This window comes from Arvicanthis niloticus, chromosome 15, assembly GCF_011762505.2.
Source record: "Arvicanthis niloticus isolate mArvNil1 chromosome 15, mArvNil1.pat.X, whole genome shotgun sequence".
Taxonomy (NCBI): Eukaryota; Metazoa; Chordata; class Mammalia; order Rodentia; family Muridae; genus Arvicanthis; species Arvicanthis niloticus.
The window spans coordinates 26,010,690-26,033,526 of record NC_047672.1 but is presented as its reverse complement, the minus strand read 5'-3'; the positions used below and the strand labels follow the sequence as shown (position 1 = coordinate 26,033,526).

Sequence of the window (22,837 nt, the reverse complement as noted above, 5' to 3'; positions counted from 1 at the left end):
GAGATGAATATTGATACTCTCATGGGCATTGTGCCTGTATAACACATTTAGAAATACAAGGCTTAGACCCAGTCCTTCTTTAACTTTTTTAACTGATTTGGGATGGCTAGCCTATGAGTTAAGGGACTATAGCAAATTCATGGCTTTGAGTTTATTGTTAGGGTGTTTTCCATATTTTATTTAGAAATAGCTGAGAGGAGTTAACAGACAACAGTCCAGGTTACCTTACATGGATAATTGGTTTTCAAAACATCAGAAGTCCATAGAATTGACGTTACAAATATTTATATATTAATGTTCATTTTGATTAGAGACCTGTCTGCTCCTGACAGCTTCCTGTCATGGATTCTAAGAAGAAATTGAGCATCCTTGGAGTTACTCCAGTTGTGTGGTGACAGCCACTAGGCAAGAATTGCCTCTTTCCATCTACAGACAAATTACTGTCCAGAAAAGGACACACTTGCAGAATAGTTGACTGATTATATCTGCCTAGACAGAGTAGTCAGCCCTTAATAATTCTGCATCACTAAGGTCTGTCAGATAATTCTGGGCCAGAAGGCTGAAGATTTGATGCTCCAACGTTCTGTAGTATAGGGGCTTTCCAGGTGTTCAGCGGTCTCTATAAATTGGCTAAGTTTTAGAAGCTATGCTTAGTGATTCCCATATTTTCAGTCAACTCAGTCATTCTGGACTTCTGACGGGGTTGAAGACCTATAGTCTCATAGCCAATCCTGGCTATTTACTTTGAGAGAAAAGATCTGCCTGGATGGTTTTCAGCTGACATTCATTCTAAAGCCAAGAAAAAAGCCAGGTTCAAAACTAAGTGTTTTAGTTAGGAGAGATGACAGAGGTTCTGGTTAGTCACCAAAATAATAGACTGGGTATTAAGACTATCTTGTACCTCACTGGTACAATTAGGAATAATTATGCTCTAATTGTATTTTGAGAGAAAATTTTATTTTAGTAGTATAGAGGCTTTCTATGTATATGTAGGAGGTGCTAAGGGGAAAGGCGTACTGAGAGGAAGAGATGGAGTAAGGAGAGAAGATGAAGGAGAGGAGAAGCTAGGTGATGAGAGAGAGAAAAGGGGGGGGCATGGAGGCAGATGTTCACGTGTCTCCAAAGATAGTTTTTATATCTAGGTTGGGTATTGGGTGACACTTCTGATTGAGCATTACCAAACTTATAAAGCCTTTGATTAACATTTTAAAAAATTGTATAAAAGCAAAAAGGAAAAGGGGGCATGGGATAGGGGTTCTCTAGGGAGGGGAAATGGGGAAAGGGGATGGCATCTGAATTGTAAATAAAATATAAAATTTTTTAAAAGAGGAAAAAAAAGAAATCACAAAGAGAGACAACCCTGGAGATGAAAAACCTAGGAAAGAGATCAGAAGGCATAGATATAAGCATCACCAACAGAATATAATTGATAGAAGCAAGAATCTCAGGTGCAGAAGATACCATAGAAAACATTGGTACAACAGTTAAAGAAAATGCAAAATGCAAAAAGCTTCTAACCCAAAACATCCAGGAAATGCAGGACACAATGAGAAGACCAAACCTAAGGATAATAGGTATCGATGAGAGTGAAGATTCCCAACTGAAAGAGCCAGTAAATATCTTAAACAAAATTATAGAAGAAAACTTTCCTAACTTAAAGAAAGAGATGCCTATAAACATAAAAGAAGCCTACAGAACTCCAAATAGATTAAACCAGAAACAAAATTCCTCCCATCACATACAGTCAAAACACCAAATGCACAAAACAAAGTTAGTGGAAAAGGTCAAGTAACATATAAAGGCAGACCTATCAGAATTACACCAGACTTCTCAACAGAGACTATGAAAACTAGAAGATTCTGGACTGATGTCATACAGACCCTAAGAGAATACAAATGCCAGCCCTGGCTACTATACCCAGCAAACTCTCAATTATCATAGATGGAGAAACCAAGATATTCCTTGACAAAACCAAATTTATACAATATCTTTCCACAAATCCAGTCCTACAAAGGATAATAGATGAAAAACTCCAACACAAGGAGGGAAACTACACCCTAGAAAAAGCAAGAAAGTAATTTTTGAACAAACCTAAAAGAAGATAGCCACACAAGCATGATTCCACCTCTAACAACAAAAATAACAAGAAGCAACAATCACTATTCCTTGATATCTGTTAATATCTGTGTACTCAATTCCCCAATAAAAAGACATAAACTAACAGACTGGATATAGAAACAGGACCCAGTATTTTGCTGCATACAGGAAATGTACCTCAGTGAAAAAGACAGATCCTACCTCAGAGTAAAACACAGAAAAACAATTTTCTAAGGAAATGGTCCCAAGAAACAAGCATGAGAAGCCATTATAACATCAAATGAAATCAACTTTCAACCAAAAGTTATCAAGAAAGGTAAGAAAGGACACTTCATACTCATCAAAGAAAAAATCTTCCAAGATGAACTCTCAACTCTGAACATCTATGCTCCAAATGCAAGGACACCCACATTCATAGAAGAAACTTTATTAAAGCTCAAAGCACACATTGCACCTCACACAATAATAGTGGGAGACTTCAACATCCCACTCTCATCAATGGACAGGTCATGGAAACAGAAACTAAACAGAGACACAGTGAAACTAACAGACATTATGAATCAAATGATTTAACAGATATTTATAGGATATTTCATCTTAAAACAAAAGAATATACCTTCTTCTTAGCACCTCATGGTACCTTCTTCAAAATAGACCATATAATTGGTCACAAAACAAGCCACAACAGATACAAGAAGACTGAAATAATCTCATGTGTTCTATCAGATCACCACAAACTAAGGTTGGTCTTCTTTTTTTTTTTCTTTTCTTTTTTTAATTTTTTTTAAATTATTTTTTATTGGATATTTTATTTACATTTCAGATGCCATCCCCTTTCCCCATTTCCCCTCCCTAGAAAACCCCTATCCCAAGGTTGGTCTTCAATAACAACAAAAACAACAGAAAGTCCACATACACATGGAAGCTGAACAATGCCCTACTCAATGATAACTTGGTCAAGGAAAAAAAGAAAGAAAGAAATGAAAGACTTTTAAAAGAATTTAATGAAAGTGAATGCACAACATACCCAAACTTATGGGACACAATGAAGGCAATGCTAAGAGGAAAACCCATAGCTGAGTGCCTCCAAAAAGAAACTGGAGAGAGCATACACTAGCAGCTTAATAGCACACTTGAAAGCTCTAGAACTAAAAGAAGCAAATACAACCAAGAGGAGTAGACAGCAGCAAATAATCAAACTTAGGGATAAAATCAACCAAATAGAAACAAAAAGAAATATACAAGGAATCAACAAAATCAGGAGTTGGTTCTTTGAGAAAATCAACAAGATAGATCAGCCCTCAGCCAGACTAACTAGAGGGCACAAAGACAGTATCCAAATTAACAATACAAGAAAATAAAAAGGGAGCTAACAACAGAAACTGAGGAAATTTAAAAAAATCATCAGATCCTACTGATGAAAATCCTATATTCAACAAAACTGGAAAATCTGGATGAAATGGTCAATTTTCTAGACAGATACCAGGTACCAAAGTTAAATCAGGATCAGATAAACCATTTAAACAGCCCATAACACCTAATGAAATAGAAGCAGTCATTAAAAGTCTCCCAACTCCCCCCCCCCCCAAAAAAAGCCCAGGATCAGATGGGTTTAGTACAGAATTCTATCAGACCTTCAAAGAAGATCTAATATCAATACTCTTCAAACTATTCCATAAAATAGAAAAAGAAGGAACACTACCCAATTTGTTCTATGAAGTCACAGTTAAGCTAATATCAAAACCAAAGATCCAACTAAGAAAGAGAACTTCAGACCAGTTTCCCTTGTGAATATCAATGCAAAAATACTCAATAAAATTCTTAGAAACTGAATCCAAGAACACATCAAAATGATCGTTTACCATGATCAAGTAGGCTTCATCCCAGGGATGCAGGAATGGTTAAATCCATCAAATCCAGGAATGGGAAATTTATCAACATAATCCACTACATAAACAAACTCAAAATAAAAAACCACATGATCATTTCATTAGATGCTGAAAAAGTATTTGACAAAATTCAACGTCCCTTCATGTTAAAAGTCTTGGAAAGATCAGAAATTCAAGGCCCATACCTAAACACAGTAAAAGCAATATACAGCAAAGCAGTAGCTGACATCAAGCTAAATGGAGAGAAACTTGAAGCAATTCCAGAAAAACCAGGGACTAGACAAGGCTGCTCACTCTCTGCCTATCTGTTCAATATAGTATTTGAAGTTCTAGCTAAAGCAATTAGACAACAAAAGAAGGTCAAAGGGATAAAAATTGGGAAGGAAGAAGTCAAAATATCACTATTTGCAGATTATATAGTATACTTCAGTGACCGACAAAATTCCACCAAAGAACTCCTACAGCTGATAAACAACTTCAGCAAAGTGGCTTTATATAAAATTAACTCAAACAAATCAGTAGCCTTTCTATACTAAAAGGATAAATAGGCTGAGAAGAAATTAGGGAAATGACACCCTTCACAATAGTCACAAACAATATAAAATATCTTGGTGTGACTTTAACCAAACAAGAGAAAGATCTGTATGACAAGAACTTCATGTCTCTGAAGAAAGAAATTGAAGAAGACTTCAGAAGATAGAAAGATTTCCCATGCTCATGGATTGTCAGGATTTGTATAGTAAAAATTGCCATCTTGCCAAAAGAAATCCACAGATTCAATGCAATCCCCATCAAAATTTCAACTCAATTCTTCATAGAGTTAGAAAGAGAAATTCTCAAATTCATTTGGAATAACAAAAAAGCCAGGATAGTCAAAACTGTTTTCAACTATAAAAGAACATCTGGGGGAATCACCATCCCTGACTTCAAGCTGTACTACAGAGCAGTAGTGATAAAAACTGCATGGTATTGGTACAGTGACAGGCAGGTAGATCAATGGAATAGAATTAAATACTCAGAAATTAACCCACACCCCTATGGTCACTTGATCTTTGACAAAAAAAAAAAAAAAAAAAAAAAAAAAAAGCTAAAACCATCCAGTGGAACAAAGACAGCATTTTCTTTTCTTTTTATTGGATATGTTATTTATTTACATTTCAGATGTCATCCCCCTTTCCCCTCCCTAGAAATCACCTATCCCTTCCCCTCTCCTCCTTTTTGCTTTTATACCATTTTAATTACATGCAACTATTAAGGTTAGTTCTAGGTTGAGAAACTAGCAATACAATAGATGCAAATAGCCAAGGAACAAGCAAAACAATAAACACAAATATTCAAAAAAACAAGCAAGGCAATAAACAAAGTTCTATGAACACTCCCATGATCACTGTTTCTAAGGGCTTATCAGGATGACCAAAATATCTGAGCCTACTTCCCTGTCCTAGCACAAAGTCTAGTTTCATGTCTGAAGCCTACTTCCTTGTTCTAGACTAAGATTTATATCCCTCCCTGACATTATTTTGTTGTTCTAGCCTAATATGTAGATTCCTGCCTGAAATTACTTCTTTGTGATAGCCTAATGTCAGATTCCTGCTTGAAGCCCACTTCCTTGTCCTTGCCCAATGTCATATTCCTGCCAAGCAGCCCATTTCCATGTCCTTGGCCCATGTCAGATTCTTGCCAAGCAGCCTCAAAAGCTCTCTGACTTACCCCCTTTTTTATTTCATAAACAAAACTGAGCCTGTCTTAGGTTGTTCTGCCAAGAATGCCTTCCTTACCCATCGTGGAATATGCATTATCAAAAGCAATGCACTTCTATCTTAGGTTGGTAAGACTCTGCAGAATCTTACCTGTCCTTGGCTTGCCAGCCTGTTAATTTAATAACTTTGTCTTGGGGTCCATTTTCAGTTTCAAGCCATGTACTTTGGCTACCAACATGTTGATATTGTTAAAGACAAGCTTTAACACAATGATGGGCAGGAATAAAATTATTCCCAGGACAAAAAGGGCTAGCATGATCAAGCTATATATGTCATTCTTGAAGTTTGACCAAATTAGAAATACTAACCTCAGGCCATAGGTAATTTTATCAGCAATATCTGCTGCATAAATACTCAGCAGAGCAGCATTCTTTAAATTCACAAGCTCACTATGCAAAGTTAAAACATCCAGAGAGAAAAGCCAGCATTTTCAACAAATAGTGCTGGTTCAACTGAAGGTCAGCATGTAGAAGAATGCAAATTGATCCATTCTTATCTCCTTGTACAAAGCTCAAGTCCAAATGGATCAAGGACCTCCACATAAAACCAGATACACTGAATCTAATAGAAAAGAAAGTGGGGAAAAGTTTGAACACATGGGCACAGGGGAAAATGTTTTGAACAGCACACAATGGATTATGCTCTAAGATCAAAAACTGACAAATGGGACCTCATAAAATTGAAAAGCTTCTGTAAGGCAAAGGATACTGTAAATAGGACAAAATGGCAACCAACAGATTGGGAAAAGAGCTTTACCAATCCTACATCCGATAGAGGGCTAATATTTAATATATACAGAGAACTCAAGATAGATGTTAGACTCCAGAGGACCAAATAACCCTATTAAAATGGGGGAATAAAGCTAAACAGAGAATTCTCAACTGAGGAATACTGAATGGCCCAGAAGCACCTAAAGAAATGTTCAACATCCTTAGTCATCAGGGAAATGCAAATCAATACAACCCTGAGATTCTACCTCACACCAGTCAGAATGGCTAACAAGAAAAACTCAGGTGACAGCAGATGCTGGTGTGGATGTGGAGAAAGAGGAATACTCCTCCATTGCTGGTGGGATTGCAAGCTGGTACAATGAGTCTGGAAATCAGTCTGGCAATTCCACAGAAAATTGGACATTGTACTACCTGAGGACCCAGCAGTACCACTCCTGGGCGTATACCCAGAAGATGCTTCAACATGTAATAGGGACACATACTCCACTATGTTCATAGCAGCCTTATTTATAATAGCCAGAAGCTGGAAACAACTCAGATGTCCCTCAACGGAGGAATGAGTACAGATAATTTACACAGTGGAATACTACTCAGCTATTAAAAACAGTGACTTCAAGAAATTCGCAGGCAAATGGATGGATCTAGAAAATATCATCCTAAGTGATGTAACTCAGTCACAAAAGAACACACATAGTATGTATTCACTGATAAGTGGATATTAGGCAAATAGTATGGAATACCCATGATACAACTCATGGACCAAATGAAGCTCAAGAGGAAGAAAGACCAAAGAGTGGATGCTTCAGTCCTACTTAGAAGGGGGAACAAAGTAACCAAGGGAAGTAGAGGATGAGAGGGACTTGGGAGGAAGAGAAAAGAGGGAAGGAAAAAAAGAGGGGAAGAATCAGATATGGGAGGAGATAGATGAGATGTACAGAGGGTCAGGAAATTGAACAGAGGTGTGTAGCAATGGGGTATGGGGAACTGGGTGTAGCCACCAGAAAGTCCCAGATGCCCAGAAAGCAAGAGCCTCCCAGTACTCCATAGGAATGAAATTAGCTGAAATAACCCACAAAGGAGAGGGAGAACCTGTCGAGACCATATCCAGAGGTTAGGCATGCCCGCCCTCCCCCCCATTGAAGGATGGGGCTACCCACCCATCTTTAAAATTTTAACCCAGAATTGCTCCTGTCCAAAGGAAACACAGGGACCATGAGTGGAGCAGAGACTGAAGGAAAGGTCATCCAGAGACTGCCCCACCTGGGGATACATCCCACTTGCAAACACCAAACCCAGACACTATTGTGGACGCCAAGAATTGCTTGCTGACAGGAGCCTGATACAGCTTTCTCCTGAGAGCCTCTGCCAGATCATGACCAATACATATGTGGATGCTTATAGCCAACCATTGGACTGAGCATAGGAACATCAGTGGAGGAGTTAGGGGAAGGACTGAAGGAGCTGAAGAGGCCTTATCTAGCATCAAGAGAGGAGAGGCTCTTGGTTCTATGAAGGATTGATGCCCCAGTGTAGAGGAATGCTAGGGTGGTGAGGCAGGATCGGGTAGGTGGGTCGGGGAGCACCCTCATAGAAGCAGCATAAAGGAATGTGATAGGGAGTTTACAGAGTGCAAACCAGGAAAGGGGATAACAGTTGAAAAGTAAATAAATAAAATATCCAATTAAAAAATAAAATAAAAAAATTAAATGAAGAGAGATTTTAAAAGATACTCTGTGTCCATCTCTTGCTTATATGCATAATCCACACACATTCATATACACATACTCACACACACACACACACACTCACACATACACACATATACACACACTCACAAATACACACTCACACATATACACACATACACACACTCTCACAAACACTCTTACACACACTCACAAATACACACTCACACATATACACACGTACACATACTCTCACAAACACTCTTACACACACACACACACACACACACACTCACCAAGGATCTCTTTCATCTTGGGAGAGCAATGAGCCTTGTTTTTTATCTATCCCTTTCTCTTTTCTGACTCATTAGTGCAACTGCTTCTATTCTTTCAGGTCTATGAAGCCCCTCATACAATTCACATTGCTTCCTTATATTTTGCATAGTTGAGAGAAATTGTGTTTATACATTTTTGAACTCATGTTTTCTCAGTTCTTTCCCACAGCCTTAAGGGCTATGCTGAAGGTCATAGCATTACCATTCTGTTGACAATCATTGGACACATTCTTGCTTCCAGGATTTGTGCTGTCAATGAATTACAGATTCATTGACCTTGGCAAGGAGAGCAATCTCTGGAACATGAAAAATACATACATTATTATGCAAACAAGCCTCATGCTTAAAGCAACCATCAGCACTTGTGGAGACCCCTGTCCCACTGGCTCTGCTCCAGGGGTGGGAACTGTGTCACACTGCCCCTTCCTCAAATATGCTGGACCTGGCACCTGTGTATGAATACACACACACACACACACACACACACACACACACACACACACACACACAGAGAGAGAGAGAGAGAGTTCTAGAGAGGACCCCATTGCATCTTTCCAGCTGTTGTCCATTCTCAAATTCTTTGGCTTTGCATACTCCTTACTCCAGTGTCTGTCATATAATCTTCCTCCCTTAGGCTCTGTCTTCTCATGTTCCAAGGACAATGGATTGAAGCCTACTCTAACCCAGTATGAACTGATCTTAGCTAATTGTATATGTAAAGACTCTATTGCTAAATAAATCATATTCTGTAGTTTGAAGTAGACACCAACAATCCAGTACATACCACCATATAAGATTGTTTTGAAAATTAGAAGACATATAATGTACATAAGTTTGTTACTATTATTTCTATTGTGAATTTGAAGTTGCTGAGCAAGTATAATTCATAATCAATTCTAGGTAATTAAATCAGTGAATGGTGCCTGAATACCACAATATTTTTTTTAAGTCCACCAAGTGATTCCTCTATGTAGCTAGGGTTAAAAGTTAACTGCCAACTAACAGGCCTTCTGTGCTGTGCCGAGGAAGTACTCTAAGTAAATGTGTTCTCAGCCTGTAAATCGTCCTTGGGAAGCTGTGAGCTCTTAGCCTCTGTTTGCTGGCAGTGCCTGGTGGGCTATGAGCACTCAGCCTCTCAGCTGCTTACTGACTGGATCTTCTGGAGAGAGTGAAGGTGGTAAGACTTCAGGAGGGGCCTGTTTAGCCACCAGTGGGGAGGTGTCTGCCATACAGGTTGAAATGGGAGAGATGCTTCAGTAGGATGCTTAAACCTTCTTACTTGGGTTCTCCCTCATTCATGGAGTTCCGGAAATCCAGTGGAAGAGGGAGAGGAAAAAAAATGTAGGAGCCAGAGTGGTGGAGGCTCCAGGGGAACAAGTCTCACAGACATAACTAACCAGGGCTCATAGGAGCTCACAGAGACAGAAACGGAAATTATGAAGCTTACGTGAGTCTGCGCTACACCCTCTGCGTGTATGCTATGGCTGGTAGCCTGGTGTTTTTGTGGAACTCCTAACAGTGGGAGTAGGGGTGGCTCTGACTCTTTCAACTTCTCTTGGGACCCTTTTCCTGCTACTGGGTTGACTCAGCCAGCCCTGCTATGAGGGTTTGTGCTTAGTCTTATTGTGTCTTGTTATGCTATGTTCAGTACATGTTTCTGGGAGGCCTGCCTGCTCTGTTTTAAGTGGAAACAGTGGAGGAATTGATCTGGGGGAAAGGGGAACTGTCCTGGGCAGGAATGAGAGGAGTGGAAAGAGGGGAAACTTTAGTCAGGATGTATTGCAAACAACAACAGACACACAAAAAAGAGTGCATGCTGCTTTTGCAAAGAATTAGAATTTGTTTCTCAGCTCCCACATCAGATAGACATAAGTGCCCTTAACTCCACCTCCAAGGAATCTGATGCCCTCCTCTGGCTTCTATGGACACCTGCAAACCTCTCTCTCTCTCTCTCTCTCTCTCTCTCTCTCTCTCTCTCTCTCTCATACACACACACACACACACACACACACACACACACACACACACACACAACTAAAACAAATCTCAAATCACTAGAAAGTAACAAGGAGGGTGTGATGGTTTGTATGTGCCTGGCCCAGGAAGTGGCACTATTAGGAGGTATGGCTTTGTTGGAGCAGGAGTGGCCTTGTGGGGGATTTAATACCTTTGTCCTATTGTCCTAGCTGCCTGGGAGCCAGTCTTCTATCTGCCTTCTGATGAAGATGTAGAACTCTCATCTGAACTGCCTGAACTATGCCTGCCTGGATACTACTGTCCTGCTCCCACCTTAATGATAATGGACTGAATCTCCGAACCTATAAGCCAGCTCCAATTAAATGTTGTCCTTTATAAGACTTGCACTGGTCGTGGTGTCTGTTCACAGCAGTAAAACCCTCACTAAGACAGAGGGTTACTTGTTACTTGAAGTAATAAAGGGTGTGATCCTCAGCACAATGAAGGGTTTGAGAAGTCACTAGCAGATAGACCACTGCCTCAGACTTGCTATCAGGCCATTTGTATGCAGGATGGATTGAAAGATTAATTAAAGTTTGAGAACTGAGCAGACAGGGATTTTACAATTTACAAAATCTATAGTGTACAACGTTAAACAAGACTCAGAATCTTGCAACCTAATTTTCAAAAGGTCCTCAATATAATATAAGTCCATATTGAATGTGAACAACAAGGAGAATCCAATACCTAAGCGTATTTGGTAAGAGTAGAGACATCAATGCAAAGATGCCCCAGATGCTATGCACATTGGTGATATCTTCATAGCAATGATAGCAAAAGATTCTAACTTCCTCACAGGCAGAATGAAATGTAGGAAGATATAAAGAGGGCTGAGAACATACATCATTGAGTGAGCAATGCATATAAAATTTCTTCAAAAAAATTTAAACATTTATCCTAGTTATATTTTTAAATGTATTTCTTGGGCTGGAGAGCGGGCTCAGAAGGTAAAAGAACTAACTGCTCTTCCAGAGGTCCTGAGTTCAATTTCTAGCATCCACATGGTAGCCAACATAACTGTTGTCCCATGGGCTCTAGTGCCTGTACCTGCAGCTATAACACCTTTATTCAAACAAATAGCTCCCCCTTTAAAATGTATTAATTTCTTTAGTATGCTGTGGGTGTATATGTGTAGGGAGTGTGCATGTGTGAGCACAATCATGTGTGGGTGTGTTCAGGGCAGGGAGTGCATGTGTGTGTGTACACAAGTAGAGGCCAGAGATCAGCCTCAGATATCCTTCAATGGCCACTATCTACCTTCTTCTCTGAGGCAAGGTCTCTAACTTCTACCTGGGTTTTGATGACTGGGCTATGCCCAGGGATCCTATTGCCTCTGTACCCGCCTGTTCCAAGATAACAAATGCACACTGTCGCCTTTTTTTTTTTTTTTTTATAGCTAGGTCCTAGGATCAAACTCAGGTCTTTCATGCTTGCACAGTTAAGCACTTCACCAACTGAGCTATCACCCCCCTCAACTGGAATTTTAATAATAAAAAGCACAACAATTAAAATTTTAAAACTCACTGTAGAGGCTGGAGAGATTGCTCAGTGGTTAGAGTGCTGTATGATCTTCCAGATGATCTGAGCTACATTCCCAGTGCCTGCACAATGGCTCACGATGGCCCACAGCTCCAGTTCCAGAGAATCCAGTGCCCTCTCCTGGCCTCTCCAAACACTGTGTGAACAAACATACATGCAGACAAACCACTTATACATATAAAAAAAAATAAAAACAAGAAATCACTTGTAGAAGAAAAATGCCTAAGCCCAACGAATGTCAAGCATACCAGGACATACGTTATAGAAGCTTCTGGAGAGAAGACAGAAGAAGATGAAAAAGAAAACTGGCCAAGACTTCACACATCAAGAAGCGCCCCCCCCCCCCCCCCCCCGATTCCAGGAAGGATTAGCACAAAGGGATCTAAGGCACAGCACAGATTGTCAAACCCACAGAGGAGAGTTACAACTTATATAGGAGATAGTCTATAAAGACAAGTCCATTTTTCTCCAGAAATGGTGGGCTTTCATCTAGTTTTCAATAAAGTCATTGTTTCAGTTGTGATCAGACAGGAGGCCACCTGTGCTTCACTCAGAGAGTTTGTATGCCTGGTTTGTCCAGCATAGGAAAACTTAAGGCTACAGCTTGGCCATCCCTGGATGCTTTCAGCCAGGTTTATAGTGAGAACCTGTAGAACTAGAAAACTTGCAATTTTTGTCCGGAAAAGGAGTGCAATTAATCTTGCTGCCAAATGGAGTGCGGGTGCTAAAGAGGCTGGCACTAGAAGAGGAAGGACACTTTGAGGGCATCTCAGGATTCCACAGGACCACAGCCACATCAGGCTTAGATGATAGAGAAGTTGGTCTCAATGACTTAGACGCGAAAAGAGAAGCCAGGGGCTCCCTGCATGAGGGACAGCTCGTGGTCACCAACATTTTCACTTGGGGGCAGGATTGGAGTCACTCCAAGGAGTCCCTAAGACGGTAAATGAATCTGCCACAGTAAAGTTGAAGCTCCCAAGAAGAACCTGGGAACAGAAATGGCAAGGACATCGAGTGACAAGGAAAGCTGTGGGCAGTCAGTTCTCTGAAACCAGCGAGGCCGTAGTGATGCTTCTGCCTACGCTCCCATATCGCACCGCATGACAGACACGGAGCTACAAGACTGAGTGTGTGCCTGGCTGCAGAGGGCTGTTGCTTTGGCCTCTTTATGATTGGCCTGTTTCTCTCTTGGGATGGGACTGTTGATTCTGTCCTGGAACTTTTCGGAGGTAGAGTCTAGTCACACTAAGTCTGGTGTTTGTAGTTTGACTACCGTGCAGGAGTATGCTACATGCTCCCACCATGATAAACTATGCTGCCACAGGCCCAAAGTAATGAGTCTGTGACCTGGGCTCAAGACCTCTAAACCACTGAGACAAATAAAGCTTTCTTCCTTAACAGCTGATTTATCTCTGATACCTTAGTGACTTCATAGCCATCCCAGGCATCTGATTAACTGAAGTAATATTGATCTTTCTTTCTCTCTTTCTTTCTTTCCTTCTTTCCTTCCTTCCTTCTTTCCTTCCTTCCTTCTTTCCTTCCTTTCTTCCTTCCTTCCTTCCTTCCTTCCTTCCTTCCTTCCTTCCTTCCTTCTTTTCTTCTTTCTTTCTTTCTTTCTTTCTTTCTTTCTTTCTTTCTTTCTTTCTTTTTTCTTCTCATTTCTCTGTGTAGTCCTGGCTGTCCTGGGACTGGCTCTATAAATCAGACTGCCCTCAAACTTAGAGATCTGCCTGCCTCTGCCTCCCAAGTGCTTCGGATAAAAGCCACTCACCACCACCAGTGGGCCTCTTGTAATACTGAAGTGCTCAAATTCAAATAAATATTATTTCTTGTAACCTCAAAGTAAGAGATCCGTGATTCTGGTCATTCGAATGCCAAAAAGAAACTGTACGCCCCGGGCGGTGGTGGCGCACGCCTTTAATCCCAGCACTTGGGAGGCAGAGGCAGGCGGATTTCTGAGTTCCAGGCTAGCCTGGTCTACAGAGTGAGTTCCAGGACAGCCAGGACTACACAGAAAAACCCTGTCTTGAAAGATCAAAAAAAAAAAAAAAAAAAAAAAGAAAAAGAAAAAGAAAAAGAAAAAAGAAACTGTACAATGACTGCTTTAAGTGAAAAGACAAAAGTGTGATGTATGTATGTATGTCTGTCTGTCTGTATGTATGTATGTACATATGTATGTATAAGAAACAGTAACCTCTCTGTGCAGTTTCAGACATCTGTTGTGGACCTTGGAAACATATCTCCCAGAGAAAAATGGACTACTGTATTTGGAAATGGTGTTTAGGAAGGAATTTAAGTTCAATGAAGGCATGAGAGTTATGGCCTCATGGTTAGTATTTTCACCACTAGAGAGCCAACCTGGGCACCTCACACGCAACATGAGCTAATTTCTTTATCGTTTAAGGAAGTTTCGGATAAATCTGTTATTTTCCAACAAACCCCCCTGACAGAAACCAAATAGATTGCTTTCCTTAAACAAACTGTTTTTATTTGCAGAACACAGAGCATAACCCTTCAACAGGTTTACAGCTTCAAGCCTCTGAGGGGATTCCAAAAAACCAAAACCAAACCAAACCAAACCAAACAAACAAACAAAAAAAAAACTGCCTAGAATTTTCAGGGAGATTGAGAAATCTATTTACTTATCATCTTTCCCCTCCCTGCTCCTCCTCTGAGTGGTCAGTTCTTTTATGCAATAGGCTCTGGGATATGTTTTCAAAGAACGTGACTCTGTGCAGTTCAGAATCACCTCTAGAAGCTTCAGATCCCTTCTCTACAATGAGCCTCAGCACTGCAAACCACCAAATATCCCTGAATGACGGGAGCAGCATTCCAGTCATTGGGCTTGGAACCTATTCAGATCCCAGACCGGTATGTGCGTGTACGTGTGCGTGTGAATGTGCGTGTGTGTGTCGGGTGTTGCTTAAATGGATTTTAAATCAAAGGTTGAATTCTATCTGGTCACATTTTAAGGTTTTATAGTTGCAGAATGTAGTTTTATTTCTCTTTCTCCTTGAAGGTCGACTTAAGGCTAACAGCCAGAGTGAAGCAAGAGACTTGGGACTTGTGAGTTTATGATTTGTAAAGTACTTTTTAAGTTTTTATTTAAGAATTTTTAGTTCAGTCTAAGGAGTGTAAAATGAATACTGGCCACACAGGCATACATATCTAATTCAAGCTTTTTCAATTGTGACATGATGTCATCAACCACAGAGTACATGCTTCAAAAGATTGAAAATAAAGTCATGGCATTTTAAGTCTGTGAGTTTGTGGAGAGATTCATTCATAGTGATCTTTGTCCAGATGTGGTCTGTTGGCTGCAGGCTAGACTCACCTGTGAGCATGAGTCTATAAAAGCTTCCACTATGAAGAGAGTTGTCTTGCTATGTAGGCATTTAAATTCTAAGAGAAAGCAGAGTCCTTAACTGTGCAAGCAGAGAAGGTGGAGTTTGGTTCTAGAACTGTGCCTCATATCTAAAAGCATCAATGAATCAACGAATCAACATCACCACACAGAAAAGTTTCCGCATGTGAGAGCTAGAGCTCACCAGTTGCTACAGTGGCAGACCAATGAGCTCCAGGCATCAATCTGCTTATCTCTGCTTCTCAAGCCAGCACTAGGGATACAGACTCACCCCTTCATGTGTGGCTTTTATGTGGGTGCTAGGAATCCAAGTTCAGGTTTTCATGTTACCATGGCATGCAGCTCAACAACTGAGCCATCTCCCAGCCCCCTATAGTGAACTTTGAAGGATCAAACCAAAGGATACCTCTTCCCACTCACGACACCCTAACTTGCCCATGCTCACACACACAGCCTCTTGTCCTACTGCCACTCTGTAATCTTTCTCACTGGCCTGAGAAGTTTATTAGAAAAGACCACTGTTTGTTCAACTCTAGAGTCTCATGACAATGTCTTGTATATGGTGCATGTTCAAAGAGTGCCTATTAATCGAATAGAAAAGTTTGTGAGAGAAATGTGTATATCAGACAGTATGGAGATATAAATTTAAAAAAAAATAGCTAAAAGTGTTCTAAACACTTAACTATGAGCCCAGAACACTGTACATGCTTTGTACCACATTCATTTGCTAACATAATCCTCACATTACAAAATCAATACTGGTTAAGTCCACTGACAGACATGGAAAGACAGATGAGCATAGAGAGACCGAACACATCCAGGTTAGACTGACAAGGCCCAGGGCTGAAATGTGAACCCACATCATTCATGTTCAGACCTTGGGCTCTGCACACTGCTTTGTCAATACCAGAGAAATCACAATTCTGAAGCTCCAGTGTCAAGGTCAACCTGGAGGGCACAGATGGAGTGTTGAATGAGGCAGTTCGCCAGTTTCTCTTAGTTCTATGATCTTCCAATCATCAAAGCATGGCATTGGGAACTGCTCTGTGAGCTGTAAATCAGTGTATTATGAGATATCCTTTTAAAACCCACTTCTCTCCTCCCGATATTTATCCACATCATCTCATAAGGTCCCTGGGAAGACCTATGTCGCAGTGAAGACAGCTATTGACGAGGGGTACCGGCACATCGATGGGGCCTTCATCTACCACAATGAGCATGAAGTTGGTGAGGCCATCAGAGAAAAGATAGCAGAAGGGAAGGTAAAGAGGGAAGAGATTTTCTACTGCGGAAAGGTGAGTCATGTCTTACTATGTAGATACAGTGAATGGGGCGTAGTGTGGGGGTAGAGTTCAGTAAGACAGTCCTCAGCTAGTGTGCACAAGGCCGTAGATATGATCTCAATCAAACACTGGTAAACAATAAAGGAAGGAAGAGGGGGAAGAAAGGGAGGAGGTGATGGGCAAAGTTATCCTTCTAAATCCTTTAATTTGCTGAAAACAATATACCTGTGTATACATGCATGTCAATTAAACATAATAAAGCATACACATGGAAATGTACCCACAAGTAAACAGAAGGCCATGTGTAATTGAGCTCATGGAAGGACTAGTGGCTTTGGCCCATGGAGGTTTGCCTTCACTGCAGGTTTACCAATACCCAAGATCAGTATGAGGTAGTAGATGAGTTCCCAGACTTTGTGGTAGATTTTTATGGTGGTTTGGGTAAGAATGACCTCATAGGCTCATATCCTCGTGTGCTTAGTACCCAGTCGGCAAACTGTGAGTATTGTGAGGGGACCCTTGTTTGAGGAGGGGTGTTCTTGTTGAAAGAGGTGTGTCACTAAGGGTGAGCTTTGAGGCTTCAATACTCTCTGTGGATCAGTAAGTAAAGCTCTCAGCTACTGCTCCAGTTCCATGCCTGTGTGCTTGTCACCATGATGATAATGGACTAAGCCTCTGAAACTGTAAGCAAGGCTCCAATTAAATGCTTTCTTTTATAAGAGTTGCTTTAGTCTTCGTGTCTCTTCACAACAAAGGAATAGTGACTAAGATAATTGCATAACTTACAACACGTTTCCCACAGCATAATACAAGAGAATACTTACAAAAATAGCTGTGTGGTCCAACGGTGAGGTACTTAGCATTTACGACCCTTGTTTTCCCTATGTAAGATGGAAATGATAAAGTCAAACATTTCCTAAACTTACGGATTAGTATTTATAAAGCACTTGAACTGTACCTAGCACAAAACTAATATTGTATATCCTTGTTGAACAAAAGAACATTAAAGAGGACCTATAATCCAGGCTATTCAGGAGGCTGAGGTAGAGGGATCACAGCTCAATGCCTGCTTGGGCTAGCGATGGAGTTAAGGCAGTCTAAGTGGCTTAACAAGAAGTCATCTTTAACTTTAGAAAAGAATTAGGCTGTAGCTCAATGGTAGAGAGTTCACCTGGCATGATTAGGCCCTGGGTTCAACCCCTAGCATCACAGAAAGAAACGGAAAAGTAAAATAAGATGAAAAAACATACTTTTCACTTGGATGGAATGGCAGTGATAATGCCAATAGAGTCCACAGTAATAATGGAAGCATATTTTTCTCTTCTCTCTCTCCTTTACATTTTTTTTCTATCCTATGTTCCCTTTCCCCATTACTAGGGTTTGAACCCAGGGCCTTGTGCATGCAAGGCAAGCACTGACTCTCTGAGCTATATTCCATTTTTTTTTTAATGATATGTGTAGATAGGTATGAGTGTGTGTTCATGTATATGCAGGTAGTTAAGTGTGTGTGTGTATGTGTATGTGTGACTGTGTAGGCCAGAAGCCAACCTCACTTGTCATCCCTTCGTAGCCATCTACCCATCTACCTTCTGTTTTTTGAGACAGGGTTTCTCACTGAGATCTGGGGGGGCACTAATCAGGTTAGGCTAGCTAGCCAGCAAGACCAGGGATTACCTATCTCTACCTCCACAGCACCTTAATTTTGGCTATGTTACCAAGCCTGGCTTTTACATGGGGCCAGGAGATTAAACTCAGGTCCTCATACTTGTATATCAAGCCTTTTACTGACTGAACTACCTCGCCAGCCTCTTCCTCTGATGCTCCCTCCACCAGTTAATCCTTCTTTAGACTATAATTTGAGACAGAGTCTTGCCAAATTGCCTAATCTGGCCTAGGACTCTGTAGTTCAGGTAGGCCTTGAACTTTCCACCCTTCTGCCACAACCTACCAAGCAGCTAATAGTACAGGTGTGTGTCACTGTGTTGTAAATGTGTCTTTTAGTCTCCTGTTTAATTGTCAAGTCTCAGAGGCTTCCTGCCTCAGTCTGCTAACCTAGGTCTAGTCCTGGAAATTTCTAGCCTCTGTACAACCTTATTCAGGCCTCAAATATTTTCAGCTTCTGAGACTTACTGCTGAATAAGCTCACCCTTTCTAGTTACTTCTGAGCTCTGGTTGGCTGATTCAACTCAGCTGTTTAGGCTCAATTTTTCTCTCCAAACTGGCTGATTTAATATGGTTTCTCTCAGCTTCTGAATTGCTCTGTTTGGCCTCATACTAACTTTGGCATTTTGTTCTAGTCTGGTTCCTTCTCATTCTCTGGGTCTATCTATCTTCACCTGGTCTAGCTTGTTCTCTCTCTGCAGTCTGTCTCTGTAAAACTGTCCTGGTAAAACAACCTTGTCCTTTCTGTCTGCACTGCTCTCTTAAGTAACTCCCTTTCCTCTCTTCTTGTGAGAGTTGGTCATATGCTCTCAAATCTTTCTCTGATTCATCACTTTGTCTACCACTCAGTTAGACATCACTTTCAAACATGTGTACTTCCTTCTTCAAACTAACTTTACTTTTATTGTTTGGGATTAAAGGCGTGTCTGTATTCCAGCCAGAGGGATTACAGGTATGTGTAAGGTTGAGCCATTCAACAGCTAGAAACGGGGCTTTTCAGTAAATAACACAATCTCGGGATTCACATCGTGATTACATACCCTGCAACACTATGTCTGTTTTTTTCTGTGCTTTTAAGACAAGAACAAAACTGGGAGAGTCTAATTTTTCAGTTTCATATCCTGTGACAAATATATAGGGTCAATCCTCCCCCTCAACACGCACAAAAAGCTTTGGAGCAAAATTTATACTACAAGAAGATGTACTAATTTATCTGATTACCACTCTGTTTTCTGCATTGGCATGAAAACTTGGCCTTACTCGTCCACCGTCCAACACTTTGAACTCAGAGTGAAGCCTTATCTAGGATTGGCTAAATTGCCCTGGGGTGTGAGACCAAATGAGACTGTAGAGCAGTGGATTATCAGAACAGTGTCAAGAGTCTCATCCAGTCTTCCTACCCTCAAGTGTAATCATGTAACAGGAACAGATGACATGTATGAGGGTTTCACTATGTGATTGTGGAGATAGTAGATAGTATTTCACTATCCTTCATGACTTTCTTTTCAGTTATGGTGTACGGAGCATGTCCCAGAGATGGTCCGTCCAGCCCTGGAAAGGACGCTAAAGGCCCTCAAGCTAGACTACATAGACCTGTATATCATTGAATTGCCCATGGCCTTTAAGGTAAGCTCAAGTACCTAAAGTTTAGAGCTCTAGCCCATATTGATCATTCTTTAGTAGCACAGAATGCTGTAATGCTTGCTACCATAGATGCGAGGATACTGACCTTGACTGACAAAAACTCAACAAATAACGCTTACAGCTTTGAGCCCACGGTCCTTAACTCAATGCAGTTTCTATGATACATGTTTTAACAACTGTAGTTGTTTTCCATCAGAGTAACGCTGTGCTCCATATTATAGTTGACCAATATCTAGACATATCCATCTTCTAACCCTATAGCCATAAAAAAAATGTCTTTCACACATCACAGAGCAAAGTACTATAATAAAAAAAAAATTCTTACCTTCCATTCCCCTCAACAGGAGACCACTAAAATAAAAGGGGGGGGGATTCATTTGGCTTCGGGTTTGTAAAGCTGAAACCAAAGCAGAATATCAGGATGACATTTATTTCTGGAATACAAGTATAGTCCCTTTTGAGACTTTTTCTTTCCATCTATAGACACACTGTTTATTTAACCCTGATATATGTAGTTGCTGAGTAGAAATTAAGAAACAGGACTGGACTTGGGAGAGTGGACCCTTCACCTTGCCTGGGAAACACAGTAGAATTGTGGAGGGAAAGAGGGTGAGGCAGCCCTAAGAGTATGAGCATGAGAGAGCTGGCCAAGCCCCTTATCTGCTGTGCTTTGGTGTGAGCAAAGAAAAGATGTCTAACACACACACACACACACACACACACACACATCTGTGGCAGGCCAGACCCTCGCCTGGGCAGTACAATAGATCTGGCTCTGGTTGTATGTGTGAGGGAGGGCTGGCCCTGCTGGCAATAGTATGGTTGAGCTGACCAACCCAGCTACCACCCAGGCCCAGATACAGGGCTCTGAGTTGGCCCACCCAACATCTACCTTGTCTATGGCTGCAGCTTGTCAACCAACCAGTCTTGCAGATTCAAAGCTGTAGGATCTCCATGACACAGGGCAACAACAAGGTAACTGAGAGGAGTCCCAGTGAGGATCCAGTATCGATAGCAGAAGCCAGAGGCCTCAAACCAGACTGCCGACTCATTTCAATGAACATTTGCAAGTAAAGCTGTTTGGGCAAAAGAGTATACTGTGTGACGTGCTGTGACACACTGCGGCTTCCACAGAGAGATGTTTCTTTTTGTTTGTTTGTGTTTTGTTTGTGTTTTCTTTTGTGGGGAGGTTGCAAGGGCGAGGGCAGACATGAAGGGATGGGGAAATGCGTGAGATTGGGTGAATGATGTGCAATTCACAAAGAATTGATAAAAGGTAAAACACAAACAAACAAAAAACCAGAACTGGGGACTAAAGTGACAGGCCAGTGGTTAAACATGCTTATTGCTCTTGCAAATGACCTGAGTTTCATTCCCAGCACCAAGCCCAGCAGCTTACAAGCACCTGTGACTCCACCTCCAGGGTACCTGGCACCCGTTTGGCCTCGTGAGTGTATATATACACACAAATAAAAGTAAAACAAATCTTTTTCTTTTCTTTTGTAACTTTTGGTTTTTCAAGACAGGGTTACTCCATGTAGCCCTGGCTGTCCGGGAACTCACTCTATAGAACACTCTGGCCTTGAGTTCAGAGATCCACCTGCCTCTATTCAGAAGTGCTGAAATTAAAGGTGTGCAGTAGGCACAAGCAGGTCCTTTTAAAACAAAGAAGCAAAACCTAGTTAGCTGTCCGCAGACTGAATAACGTGGCACAGCTCCAAAGAACATTGTGTCACAGAGGCTAAGGTAGTTTAAACAATCCATCACACTGCCCAGGTCCTGCTTTGCCGTGACTATCCTTTGAGGCCAAAGCTGGAGAGGGACTTGGAGGACATTTCCCTTTCGAATGGAGGCGTGGGCTTGGTGTCTTTGCAACAGTATTGATAATCATAGGCTTTTAGTTGGATGAAGATTTAACAGACAAGACAATATAGATTTATTTCTACTCCTCAACTTCTCCCATGTCCCCAATCTACCTGTTCTCAAATTTATGACCTGATCATTCATATGTATATACATTCGTGTATGTGTGTGTGTGTGTGTATGTGTGTGTGTCTGTGTGTCTGTCTCTCTCTGTGTGTCTGTGTCTTGTGTTTGTGTGTCTTGTGTCTTGTGTCTGTGTGTCTGTCTGTCTCTGTGTTGTGTGTATGTGTGTCTGACTGTGTGTCTGTCTCTCTCTGTGGGTGTGTGTGCACGTGCAGGTATGCTTGTGCATGTGGGTGTGCCTGTGTGTGTATGTGTGAAACCTACTGACTCCAATCATTATTGCCTTTATTTATATTAGTTTTGGGATAACCCCTTAGGATTAGGTTCTCATCACAATAAAAAAAAAAAATCCCATCCCTCCTTCCTCTCTATAGCTCTTCATCTACTCATTAGGCCTGATGAAATTTTCTGTCATCCATGTCAGCATGTCGATGTACGGAGGACTATATTTTTCTTCACTGAAAGATTTCTCCTCTCTCCTCCGTGATTTGGCTTTGTTAAGAGGGTAAGAACTTTGTTGCCTTGAACTTCAGCTAGGATAGCTTGCCAGAGCACTGACTGTGAGAGTCCTCATTCTCAGACACCATTTCTTACGAAGGCACCCGTGGCTACTGGTAAAGACTGGGAGATTCAGGTAAGGTAATGGAAGTAATGTAAGTAATGTGCATCAGACAAATGGAGCTACCTGGAGACTCCCACAAAGAAGAGATTGTATTAACTATATATACTAATTATATCTAGGGAGCAAGAGGCCCTTGTGCACACAGATACACACTGGAGAAGCCAGGAAAAATTAAACATGCAGGGCTTCATCTCATCAAAGGAAAATGATGTCTACCTGTCTTC

The 22,837-nt window shown here is 41.1% G+C and overlaps 1 protein-coding gene across 1 annotated transcript in view; it reads left to right on the top strand.

Annotated features, from left to right (window-relative positions):
- Window positions 1-14,761: 14,761 nt before the first annotated feature.
- Window positions 14,762-22,837, top strand: part of Akr1d1 (aldo-keto reductase family 1 member D1) — a 36,081-nt gene continuing 28,005 nt past the window's right edge. Inside the window, exons 1-3 of the mRNA XM_034519303.2 lie at window positions 14,762-14,923; window positions 16,547-16,711; window positions 19,871-19,987. Coding sequence (XP_034375194.2) covers window positions 14,762-14,923; window positions 16,547-16,711; window positions 19,871-19,987 — 444 coding nt within the window. The remainder of the gene's footprint in view (window positions 14,924-16,546; window positions 16,712-19,870; window positions 19,988-22,837) is intronic.